Here is an 11,540-nt window from a genome sequence, read left to right as displayed (position 1 = left end):
TCATACTAATACGTGTGTTTTTTATTTATTGCAAAATGTATCTACTACAAAGTGAGCTTCTTGATCGAGATGTTTTTATCGGTATCTTTGGTCATCACTTTACTCACCGCCATCTCGAAATCTTCCTGCGTCACGTGCACTCTCCTCTCTCTCAGCGCGTACATCCCAGCTTCCGTGCACACCGCTTTACTCTCCGCCCCGGACGCCCCTCCCATTTTACTCGCGATCGATTTCAAATCGATGCCTCTGACTAAGTTCATTTTCCTCGAGTGAATTTTCAAAATGTCCACGCGAGATTCTTCGGTTGGATTCGGGAACTCGATTTTACGATCGATTCTCCCTGGGCGAAGTAACGCCGGGTCTAATATGTCCAATCTATTCGTTGCCATGATGACTTTGATTTTGTTTGACGCCTCGAAGCCATCTAATTGATTCAAGAGTTCCAACATAGTTCTTTGAACTTCCGAATCGCCGCCGGATCCGCCGCCGCCGCCTCGAGCCGAACCGATAGAATCGACTTCGTCCATGAACAAAATCGCCGGTTCGTTTTCGCGAGCCATGACGAAGAGTTCTCGAACCATCCTCGCGCCTTCGCCGATATATTTCTGCACCAATTCGGAACCACTGACGCGAATAAAACAACAATCCGTGTGGTGCGCGACGGCTCTCGCGAGCAACGTTTTCCCCGTCCCGGGCGGACCGTACAAAATGACCCCTTTCGGTTGCGCGATGCCTAGCGAATCGAACAACTCCGGGTGCTTAATCGGTAACTCCACGACTTCTTTAATCTCTTTCACTTGCTGATCTAACCCTCCAATCATATCAAACGTCGAGTCCGGCACCTTCTCCACCTTCATCAGCGACACCAACGGATCAATCATCGACGGCAATATGTAATGCAACGCGTACGAATCGTTCTTCAGCGCGACTCTCACCCCCGGCGTCAACTTTGCTAAATCGATGGACCTGTCGAAATCCACCACGTACTTCCCGTCCGGATGCGCTTTCACCAAAACCTTCGTCTTCCCCATCACTTTCACGACTTCGCCGATGTACGACCCGGGTTCTTGGAGCAAAGAGAGTTCCTCTTTCAACGCTCGAACTGTTCGTGATAATAAATAAACAAGAGAGTAGTTTTCAAATTAGGTCAGCGTTTGTTCTTCTTAAACGGGTGTTCATCGCGAAATGTCGTCTCGTCTCGTTTCGCGCTCCTTTTCGCCTCTCTGGTGGATCTTTCAAACATCATCCCATCCCCATCCAAAAACAGACGTTTACAAACAGACACACACGCGCACAAAGAAGAAGACAAAGATCAAAAACAACAAAACGCGCGTCGAAAAGCGACACCAAAGATAAACGAGCGCGAGTATCACGCGCGCTGACGATGAAAAGACGAACACAAACCTCTCGAGTTTAACTCGTTTCTTTGCGCTTCCAATCGTCGAAGATTTTGCGTCCCGTCCCTTACGGCGATTTCTAACGCTTCCACTTTGCCTTTGAAGAAAGGTTTGAGACCGAGCGCGTTGTTGTTGTTTGCGTCTCGGGTGTCCGCGAGTATTGAGGTCATCTTTGTCTTCTTAAACTTCTTCTTCCTCTTCGTAATGAAGAGTTTCTCGCGCTCACGATCTGGACGTTTTATGGTTTAGGGTGTAGGGTTTAGCAGAAAGGACAGATTTTCTCTCTCTCTCTGCTCTTTCTACTAAATATGACAGATTTAAAAGGAATCGATTTATCGATTGAAACTACCGTTTCTCTCTCTCTCTCTCTCTGAACGAAGTCAGGGTGTGTCAAGTCAAAGCGATGTTCCTAAAATTCCTGCAATAAATCTCCACCTCGTCGCCAATCGCGCTCTCGACTTCGATTTCGTCGCCGATTTTAATGTGGTGGCACACGTGCGCGCCGTCGACGTAGATTTTTCCAACTCGCGTGTTCCATCGAAACTTGGTCGTTTTGTTCGCTTGGTAAAAGCCTCGACCGCGACCGGGAGGTTTTGGTTCGTGGTCGTAATATATCGGTTCTCGGTCGTGGAATTGGATGCGGGCGTCGTCGCGGGACATGGCGAAACCTCCGGCGGATTTCATCGCGGCGGTGGCGCCGAGCGCGGTGCATAAACGGAGGCCGGAGGAGCGGATGTGGTAGTACGCTTCGAACTTTTTCTTCTTATTTCCGTCTTCGTCGTCTTTGTCGTCGTCGTCGTCAGAGTGTTTTGGAGGTTTATTGACCAAGTCGTCTTCTTCGAGCAAGACCGAATACCTCGACAACGCCGCCGGCGAGTTGTGGCAAATTAACACGTCGTTCAACGCCAGCGGCATCGTCTTCCACGTCTTGCCGTTTACTTTTATCCGAATACGATTCGCACGAATTGGACGCCGTTTTATCAAACTATTTACGCCGCTGCTATTTCTACTGCTCTCTTTGTTGTCGTCGTCGTTGATGCTATCGCTACATTCGTTACTACTATTATTATTATCTTCCGACGACGCGAACAAAATCTCCTTCAAAACATCCTCCACGTCGTTCGCATCTGCCGCGCACAACCATCCCGTCGACCGCCGCTCGTCTTCGGCTTTTTTCGTGAACGTTAAGCACGGCGCTAAAACCGCCGGGTCCGTGTTTATCCCGATCAATTTAGGCCTATCGCTCGCGAGTGACGATGATTTCGCATCGCCGCCATCGTTCCTAGAGGAGGAGGAGGACGACGACGAAGACAAAGAAGAACTAATCCAGTGACTGGCAATCAACGTCGTCCCGTCTCCACCTAACGCGACGACTAAATCCACCCCATCCAAATCCTTCTCCGAGAGCGAATCTCGTTTGACGAGCGCGTATTTAAGCTTTCCGCCGCTCTCTTCTTGCCATTTTTTCAAGAACGTTTGCACTGTTGTTAACGTTAATGTCGTCGTAATAAGAATAAGAATAGTAAGAATACTCGAAAATAAGAACAGTAGTAATCGCGTACCTTTCAAAACCGCCTTCTCGTGCGTTTCGTGTCTCGCTTTCAATCGGTCCCAGCGGACGACATTTTCGTACGAATCTCCGTATCTCTCGTTCGTTTCCGCCGCGCCGACTAAGGAGGTGTATTTCAGCAACGCGGTTTCTTTTAAAACGAGGAGGACGTTTTCATAGTGTAACGCTCTCTGTTGCGTCTGTTTCGTCGTCGTCCGCGTCCTCTCACCGTGAGGGGAAAACGGTGCGTTCCGTTGGTCTCGCGTGTCCTCTGCGCGGAGGGTGATGCTGCTGCTGCTGATATTATCGCGACGACGACGATGAAAAGTGTTCTCTCGTCGCGTTCGCAGAAACAAAGTCGCTCTCATCATCAGAGCTTTTTCGAACCGTCCTCGTTTCTGAGATGACCGCATCGTGCGTGTGTTGTATGCTCTCAAAATGAAGAGTTTATCCATTTTTTTCCAACTGTCTCTGATGTCCGAAACGGTCGTTTTTCATCGTGAGAAAAAGAATCACATGTCTCTCTAAAAAAAGACACGAGAAGAAGCTCTTGTTTTTCGTGTGCGTCTCTCTCTCTCTCTCTCTCTCTCTCTCTCTCTCTCTCGTTGCGTCTCGTCATGTCTTCCGGAGCGACGAGGACGAAAAGACGGACGGGGGAAAGAGATGCTTTGGTGTTGTGGGATGTGATCGTGAAGTGCGACGATATTTGTTTCACGCATGTTTTGCCGAGATTGAATGGGACCGATGTGAAATTCTTGTACGAGGTGAATACGGAGACGAGAAAGTTAATTAAGAGATCGTCACGCAAGGGGGAGTTGGAAGAGAGGTTTAAGATCGAAGAGATGTCGTCGATATCGACTTTGGAGTTTACGTGGGAACATTATCCATGGGGCACATATGACCACGAAGTGGAAGAAGAGATGGACGAACCATATTTCTGCTGTAACGTTGCTCTAACGAATAAACTCGAGTTGCTCAAGTGGACACGAGAGGAGAAAAAGTGTCAGTGGGATAGAAGGACGATTAATAGGGCCGCATTAAAAGGTAATCTGAAAATGGTAAAGTATTGCATTGCAAATGAGTGTCCTATTAATGAGTGGGCGTGTGTACTTGCTGCCGAAAACGGTCAACTCGAGTGCCTCAAATACCTCCGCGAAGAAGTCAAATTGCCTTGGGATTCTTGGACTGCCACAAGGGCGGCTCAAAATGGTCATCTTCATATACTCGAATATCTTGTCGAGCGTAAGTATGATAAATATAGCGAATTGGCGTGTGCAGATGCGGCCAAGTTCGGCCACTTAGACTGTTTGAAGTACTTGCGCGAAACCGCCAAAGCGCCGTGGGACAAATATGCGGTACGAGACGCGCACAAGAACAACCACTCCGAATGTGTACAATACCTCCTCGACAATAACTGTCCTCTCCCACGCGGTTGGTCTTACAAAGACGGAACTTTACACACCTCGTAATAAACACACACACACACACGAAAGAGAGACACACAGAGAGAAAGAAATACACCATTTACGCTTGTAAAAAAAGAGACACACTCACCCTAATATCTGTTTCAGAAACTTCCCCAGAAAAACAAAGCAGCAGACCTTATTCGTATCACACGCAACACAGAGACGCGTTTGAAAGCGAGAAAGCGAAGAAAAGCAAAAGCAGAGAGAGAAGTGTATCTGTTTTTCAAGAAGCATCTATCTGATGCATACAACCTCCGTTATTCTCGCGAGAGAAACAACAACAACACCCTCAGGAGTTCCCGGGAGGAATGATGTACTCAGAAGTATTCCTGTGAATAATAATCGAGGAAGAACGACGAGAAAACAACGACACCGGTTAAAAGCGAGAAGAGACGCAGTAGCAGTAGCAGCAGCTGATGATGACGATGATGAAAAGTCCTCCTCCAAATCTGCATCGTTTCGTCTGATCCTCATGAGGCATTCGGAAGCGGCGGAGGAAGACGAGGAGAAGAAAAAATACAGGAGGGACATCGATCGACCTTTAACCGAACGAGGCATTACGTACGCGAAGAAACTCTCGGAGAATTTAAAAACGATTTGCGGCGAGGAGTGGATGCCGACGCGGATCGTGTGCTCGAGCGCGAGGCGGACGCGAGAGACGCTGATGGCGATGGATTTAGTACCGACGATGTCAATTTTCAACGACAAAGTCTCTTCTTCTTCCAGTAGCAACAACAATACCGTGGTGTATTTGGGGTCGATTTATCACTACGCCGGGATGGACGGCGTGTTTGGGTCGCACGTGAAGCAGTTGATTATCGGGGAGAGCGAGACGTTCGAGGGGGAACAGACGGACGAAGTCGTTTTGATCGTCGGGCACAATCGAGGATTGGAAGAAGCGGTGCGAGAGTTCACCGGGGAGACGAACGTGGAAATGAACGTGGCGAGTTTAGCGTGTTTGAGGAAAAGGAAGGAGGCGAAGACGAGGGAGACTTGGGAGCAAGCGTTGGAGGAGAAGGATGACCCGAACGACCCGAAGAAGTCGTCGCTTTGGACGTTGGAGCATTTGTTAGACCCGAACGGTCAGTGTTTAGATTGCGGTTGGGGAGACGTTCCGCGAGGGTGAGGAGGACGAGGAGGTGTTGGTAGTTGTGCATTAATTACTACTACCAGTACGTGTATTAAAAACGACTACTACTACTAGTACTATTAGATACGCGAATAAATTCTTCTTTCTCTCTGATCGTGAACAAAACTGCTACTACAAAAACTCGCCAAACTCGCTCTTCAAAGCCGCGGTAGTTTCATCTCCCTTTTCGAACCACGAAAGCCCTCCTCCTCCTTCGGCTAAACCTATTTCCTCTTCGATTCCTTTCCCGTTATCTCTCACTCGGTAGGCGAAATCGGCGATGCGTTTCATCTCTTCCACGTCGTGCGTGACGACGACGATCAACCTCTCTCTCTTTAACTTTTCTAAAACTTTCGCCACGTCCGACCGCGACTTCCAATCCAACCCAGCTAACGGCTCGTCCAAACACAAAACCTTCGGGTCTCTCGCCAACTGACACGCCAACGCCAATCGTCTCTTATACCCTCCCGACAACGTCTTCACCTCGCTCTCCAACGGATACTCCTGCATATCAACCGCTCTCAACGCTCTCTTCGTCGTCTCCGCGAGCTCTCGCCGCATCCGAAACGACCTCGCGTTTTGCGGCCACCCGAACGTCAGCTCTTCTAAAATCGTCCTCCCGAGAAAGTGCCGCTCGGGGAACTGGAAGCACAGGCCGACTTTTTTCGTCCGCTCCGCCGCCGGCGTGTGCGTTTTTCTTCTTCGTCGCGTTTGCAACATTTGCGTTGACGTCGCTTTTCCTCCTCCTTCCTTTTCCTCCTCCTCTTCATACTCCTCGTCCTCGTCGTCGTCGAGAATATAAATCCCGCCTTCGGTTGGTTCGGATAGACCGGCGATTAAGTGTAACAAAGTGCTCTTCCCAGCTCCGGATTTTCCCACCAGTAACACTAAACCCTGTTTCGGGAATCCAACGAAGCATTTCGTCAAGGTCGGTCTCGCCGATCCCGGTGGGACGTGCGAGACGTCTTCGATTCGTAAAAACATCATTCGTTCTTCTTCTCGCATCGTTTGTATCGTTTCATTCCTTGCTTCTTCTTCTTCTTCTTCTTTAGGAGGTGAACCTTTTCCTCCTCCAAACGCGTTCAGTGTCATACCGTTACGACGACGAATGGTTTTGTTGTTGTTGTTGGTTCTTTTAGAGGAAGACAAAGGCCGAACCGACGGAAGAAAGGAAGCGTTCACAGAGGCTTTGGACGGAGGCGATGCGTTTCTCGTCGTTTTGGTGTAAAAGCGCGTCGCACACGTCGTAAACATCGTCACAGCTGTACGTCTTTACGTCTCTCTTTTCTGACGTTTTTGGGGGAAATCCACAGAAAAAAGGCCACGACCTTTAAAACTGCTTCTGATGATGACTTCGAGCGAAGACACGGTCGAGGAGGAAAACAACGACGCGTTGTGGAGGTTGTTTCGAAACGCCGGTGCGTTTTCGGGAGGCGTGTGTCGCGATGTCGTGGAGAAACACATCTTGCCGAGATTGAATTCGAACGATGTGAAATTCTTGTACGGAGTGAATACGGAGACGAGAAAGTTGATTAAGAGATCGTCACGCAAGGGGGAGTTGGAAAAGGGGTTTAAAGTGCACGAGATGTCGTCGATATCGACTTTGGAGTTTGCGTGGGAGAATCGATCGTTGTGCTGGCGCAAAGACGAAGAATATTTCTGCTTTCGAGTTGCTGAAACGAATAAACTCGAGTTGCTCAAGTGGGCGAGAGAGGAGAAAAAGTGTGAGTGGGATGAATATACGATTAATATGGCCGCATTACAAGGTAATCTGGAAATGGTGAAGTATTGCGTTGCAAATGAATGTCCTATGGATGAGAGGGCGTGTGCATATGCTGCCAGAAATGGTCATCTCGAGGTACTCAAATACTTACACGAAGAAGTCAAAGCGCCTTGGGATTTTAGGACTGCCGATTGGGCTGCTGAAAATGGTCATCTCCACATACTCGAATATCTTGTTGAGCGTAAGTATGATAGATATAACGAACGGGCGTGTCGGTGGGCGGCCGAGTACGGCCACTTGGACTGTTTGAAGTACTTGCACGAAACCGCCAAATGGCCGTGGTACGAAGAGGCCGTACGAGAAGCACATCAAAACAACCACCCCGACTGTGTACAATACCTCCTCGACAACGACTGTCCTCTCCCAGAAGGCTGGTGGTACGCGAATGGAGAGCTCCACGTGCCAGACTATTCAGAATCAGAATTAGATTCAGAATCAGAATTAGACCTCTCTGAATAATACTACTTTTGTACTAATAACGCGCGAGCGCGCACGTATCGTAGACTTTGCGCAATCACAACGCGCACACGGAGCAGCACGCTCGAAATGTAAAGAAGCATCAAAACCCAGAAAAAAGCAGTGTTTTTAGAGCTAGAGGAGCGTTCGAAGTCGTTTTGCTCCTCATACTCACAGTATCATGTTGGTGTTCAGATTGGACATTTTCCTCTAAAACCTCATATATATATAAAAGTCCTTCACTTTTGAACACACACGCAGACAAATTGATACTCTTATACAAATCAGAGTATTTAACAACGACTAAGAAGAATAAGAACGATGACGACGATTTCTTTCGCCGCGCGAGCTCCTTTTGCTCGTTCGAAAGGCATCAGCGCGAGCAGCAGCTCTGCGCGTTTACGACGAACCCGCGTCGTTGTTAAATCCGCCGCGCGATCGAAACGAAGAAGCGATGCAAATGATGATTTTCCCCCGTCGATGACGACATCACCTCCGCGAGAAGAAGACGACAACGACAAAAACAAAGAAGAGATGGAAACGTACCATATGCAAGGCGTTTCCTCCGGTGGAAAAAGTCTGATCGTGTTCCTGAGTTGGTGCGCGTTCGCGGAAAAGACTGGGATTTTGGAACCGATTTTTGTCAATTCTTCTCCCAAAGAGGAGGAAAAGAAGACTTCAAAGAAAGCGCAGAAACCGACGCGAAGCGCGCGGTGGAAAGATCGCGCGAAACGAGAGTTTTCCAAAAACACTCCCTTTGGTGAGTCCGAGAACTTTCCCTTAAAGTTAAGTTTTCAGCGCGGCAAGACGTACTTCACGGAGAAGCGGTTCAAGAAGTCGATATCGGACGGCACGGAGACGAAGTTTGACGCCAAGGGCGAAAAGTTGAAGGCGGAGTTACAGAAACGCAAGAACGTGGAAATTTTGAAGCGAGAACTTTTGCAAAAGAAGATGGAAGAGGCGAAAGAGATTGAACGAGAACGCGCGAAGACGCAAAAAGAGGCGGAGATGAAAGCGCAAAAAGTGAAGGAAGAGCTCGAGATGAAAGCGAAGATGAAGATCGACGCGGAGAGGAAGAAACAAGAGCAAAAGGAGAAGGCGAAACAACAGATGATGATGCAAGAACAACAACAACAACAACAACAACAAAAGACGATGATGGATGCGAAGAAGAATAACAAGAAAAACGATGAGAAGCAGAAGAAAAAGAAGACGAAAGCGACGACGACGACGAGCGCTACTACGTCAAAAAGAACAATTCAGATGCCGAAGGTTTCCTTGCCGGACATGACGCAAACGAAAGAATCACTCTCGAAAAGCGCTTCGTCGTTCGCGGAATTCTCTAAATCCGTGTCCTCGTCGGCGTTTGAAACTTCGAAATCGATCGGATCGTCCGTCGCGGATGTTTCGGTGAAGGCGAAAGACGCGACTGTTTCTTCGGTAAAGAAAACCGTGTCGACGGCATCCAACGTCGCGACCAAGACGAAAGATTCCTTGCTCTCGATTGAATTGCCGAAAAGAAAAGAAAAGATTATTGAGAACACGACGACGAAAAAGAACAACAAGAAAATTCAACAGCGACAACAACAACAACCGAAAAAAGTAGCATCGTCCGCGACGGCGAAGCGAGAAGAAAAGAAGAAAAAATCCGTCGAAAAACTGAAACCAATTCAGCAACAGAAGAAAGCGATTTTGACATCGAAGAAGATGGAAAAGACAAAGACGACGAAAGCCACGAAAAGTTCCGCAGCTGGTTCCACTCTGGCGACGAAGATTTCACCGTCGTCGTTTTCTTCTTTAGCCAAACAATCGAGAACTCTGATTGGCGACAAAGTCACCTCCGCGGTTCAATTCGCGACGACAAACATCCGACCGCCGTCTATCGCTACCGCGCCAACCAACCTCTCCCCGGCTGCGATCCAACAAACCGCGCTCTACGTCTCCTCCTTCCTCTTATTGGCCTTCACCTCCTCCCGCGTGCGCAAAAACCGCCGCGAGCGCGCGCAAAAGCGAGCCGAACGAGAAATCCGCCTCGCAGCCGACCGAGAGCGACAAAAGCAACGCTGGACGAAAGCCATCGCCCAAAACCCAGACTCCTCGCAACTCCTCGGCAACCGCACCTCCAAAACCGCGAAAACAATCACCAAAAGTGATACCTCGAAGCGCTTATCCTCCGCCTCGCAAGACGACGAGTTCGACGAGGTGCGAGAGATGAACGCGTCCTTAAAAAAAGCGAGTTCAAACAACGAATCCGGTTGGGACGAGAAAGAGTACGATAAGATGAACAAAGAGTACCAAAAGTTTTTAAAAGACAGCCGCTTGCCGAAAGAAAGAAAGGGGAACACGAAATAAAAGTATACGGTAGTGCGGTAGTAGTTGTTATGTGTTATGTGTAGTATGTTACGTGTTATGTATTTAAACGCTCTCGTTTTACGTATGAACGAGGAAAATCCTTCATTTCAACACACGTGAAAAACGCTCGATTTGAATAGAAAATAATGTTTTCTAATAAAAGAAACTTTTGACGATGACGTCGGGAGAAAAAGGCGTCGCGATGACGAGATTAAGGAAGAGGAAGGTTGGTCAGAGAGATTCTTTGTTGTGGGATTTGATCGTGGATAACGACGATATTTGTTTCAAACACATTCTTCCGAGATTGAATTCGAATGATGTGAAATTCTTTTACGAGGTGAATGGAGAGACGAGAGCGTTGGTGAAGAGATCAACTCGCAAGGGGGAGTTGGAAAAGGGGTTTAAAGTGAGCGAGATGTCGTCGATATTGACTTTGGAAGTAGCGTGGGAGCATAAATCGTTGTGGCCGAGTCGGTGGGACGAAACAAATTTCTGCTGGAGAGTTGCTTACACGAATAAACTCGAGTTGCTCAAGTGGGCGATAGAGGAGAAAAATTGTAAGTGGGATGCATTGACGATTAATGCGGCCGCAATGCAAGGTAATATGGAAATGGTCAAGTATTGCGTTGCAAAGAAGTGTCCTGGCAATGAGATTGCGTGTGCATGTGCTGCCGAAAACGGTCATCTCGAGTGCCTCAAATACTTACGCGAAGAAGTCAAAGCGCCTTGGGGTTCAGAAACTGCCTATTTGGCGGCTTTAAATGGTCATCTTCACATACTCGAATATCTTGTGGAGCGTAAGTTTGATGAATATACCGAAGATGCGTGTGAAAATGCGGCCATGAACGGCCAATTAGACTGTTTGAAGTACTTGCACGAAACCGCCAAAGCGCCGTGGGACTCTGAGGCCGTTCGAAGAGCGCACGAGAGCAACCAAACCGAATGTTTACAATACCTCCTCGACAATAACTGTCCTCTACCAGAAGGCTGGTCTTACGAAGATGGAGAGTTACACAGCGTGGAATCAGAATCAGAATCAGAATAAAACTTAACGTAATAACAGAATGAGAGAGAGAAAGAGACGTTGCGAGAGAAACACTCGCAATAGTATACTAAGAGAGGCGGAAAACGCAAACAACAAACCATCCTCCAAAAGTAGCATATAGTAAACTCGTGTAATAACAGAATCAGAGAAAAAGAGAGAGACATGTACTAAACTCTGGTAAGAACAGAATCAGAGAAAGAGAGAGACAAAGAGACGAGAGCGAGAGAAACGCGTATTCTCGCTCTAATACGAGAGGAAAATGTGAGTCACCTGCCCCTTTTCAAAGTACGAATATTCCATTTTCAAGCCTCATTTATTCGCGCTCTTTCTCCGCGCTTTCGCTCTTTCTTTTCGCACACAAAC

At 48.0% G+C, this 11,540-nt stretch overlaps 8 protein-coding genes across 8 annotated transcripts; 5 read left to right on the top strand and 3 right to left on the bottom strand.

The window, feature by feature from the left end:
* Positions 1-44: 44 nt before the first annotated feature.
* On the bottom strand, positions 45-1,567 carry Bathy14g00690 (26S protease regulatory subunit 8; the record flags this gene model as incomplete). Its single annotated transcript, XM_007509110.1, has 2 exons — positions 45-1,102; positions 1,405-1,567. 2 exons carry the CDS (start codon positions 1,565-1,567, stop codon positions 45-47), a joined length of 1,221 nt encoding a protein of 406 aa, XP_007509172.1.
* A 220-nt stretch (positions 1,568-1,787) lies between these two features.
* Bathy14g00680 (predicted protein) lies at positions 1,788-3,401 on the bottom strand (the record flags this gene model as incomplete). The annotated part of the gene is made up of 1 exon (XM_007509026.1): positions 1,788-3,401. The coding sequence occupies one exon, from the start codon at positions 3,399-3,401 to the stop codon at positions 1,788-1,790; it is 1,614 nt and encodes a 537-aa protein (XP_007509088.1).
* Positions 3,402-3,563: 162 nt separating this feature from the next.
* On the top strand, positions 3,564-4,415 carry Bathy14g00670 (the record flags this gene model as incomplete). The annotated part of the gene is made up of 1 exon (XM_007509166.1): positions 3,564-4,415. One exon carries the CDS (start codon positions 3,564-3,566, stop codon positions 4,413-4,415), a length of 852 nt encoding a protein of 283 aa, XP_007509228.1.
* A 238-nt stretch (positions 4,416-4,653) lies between these two features.
* On the top strand, positions 4,654-5,538 carry Bathy14g00660 (unknown protein; the record flags this gene model as incomplete). The annotated part of the gene is made up of 1 exon (XM_007509201.1): positions 4,654-5,538. One exon carries the CDS (start codon positions 4,654-4,656, stop codon positions 5,536-5,538), a length of 885 nt encoding a protein of 294 aa, XP_007509263.1.
* A 135-nt stretch (positions 5,539-5,673) lies between these two features.
* Bathy14g00650 (ABC transporter ATP-binding protein) lies at positions 5,674-6,795 on the bottom strand (the record flags this gene model as incomplete). The annotated part of the gene is made up of 1 exon (XM_007509245.1): positions 5,674-6,795. One exon carries the CDS (start codon positions 6,793-6,795, stop codon positions 5,674-5,676), a length of 1,122 nt encoding a protein of 373 aa, XP_007509307.1.
* Positions 6,796-6,889: 94 nt separating this feature from the next.
* On the top strand, positions 6,890-7,783 carry Bathy14g00640 (the record flags this gene model as incomplete). Its single annotated transcript, XM_007509156.1, has 1 exon — positions 6,890-7,783. The coding sequence occupies one exon, from the start codon at positions 6,890-6,892 to the stop codon at positions 7,781-7,783; it is 894 nt and encodes a 297-aa protein (XP_007509218.1).
* Positions 7,784-8,101: 318 nt separating this feature from the next.
* On the top strand, positions 8,102-10,132 carry Bathy14g00630 (unknown protein; the record flags this gene model as incomplete). Its single annotated transcript, XM_007509119.1, has 1 exon — positions 8,102-10,132. The coding sequence occupies one exon, from the start codon at positions 8,102-8,104 to the stop codon at positions 10,130-10,132; it is 2,031 nt and encodes a 676-aa protein (XP_007509181.1).
* Positions 10,133-10,307: 175 nt separating this feature from the next.
* On the top strand, positions 10,308-11,177 carry Bathy14g00620 (the record flags this gene model as incomplete). The annotated part of the gene is made up of 1 exon (XM_007509031.1): positions 10,308-11,177. The coding sequence occupies one exon, from the start codon at positions 10,308-10,310 to the stop codon at positions 11,175-11,177; it is 870 nt and encodes a 289-aa protein (XP_007509093.1).
* Between the last annotated feature and the right edge of the window lie 363 nt (positions 11,178-11,540).

The sequence above is a fragment of the Bathycoccus prasinos genome (genome assembly GCF_002220235.1).
Source record: "Bathycoccus prasinos genomic : Chromosome_14".
Lineage (NCBI taxonomy): Eukaryota > Viridiplantae > Chlorophyta > Mamiellophyceae > Mamiellales > Bathycoccaceae > Bathycoccus > Bathycoccus prasinos.
The sequence above is the reverse complement of the archived record's forward strand: the minus strand, read 5'-3'. Positions and strand labels throughout refer to the sequence as shown.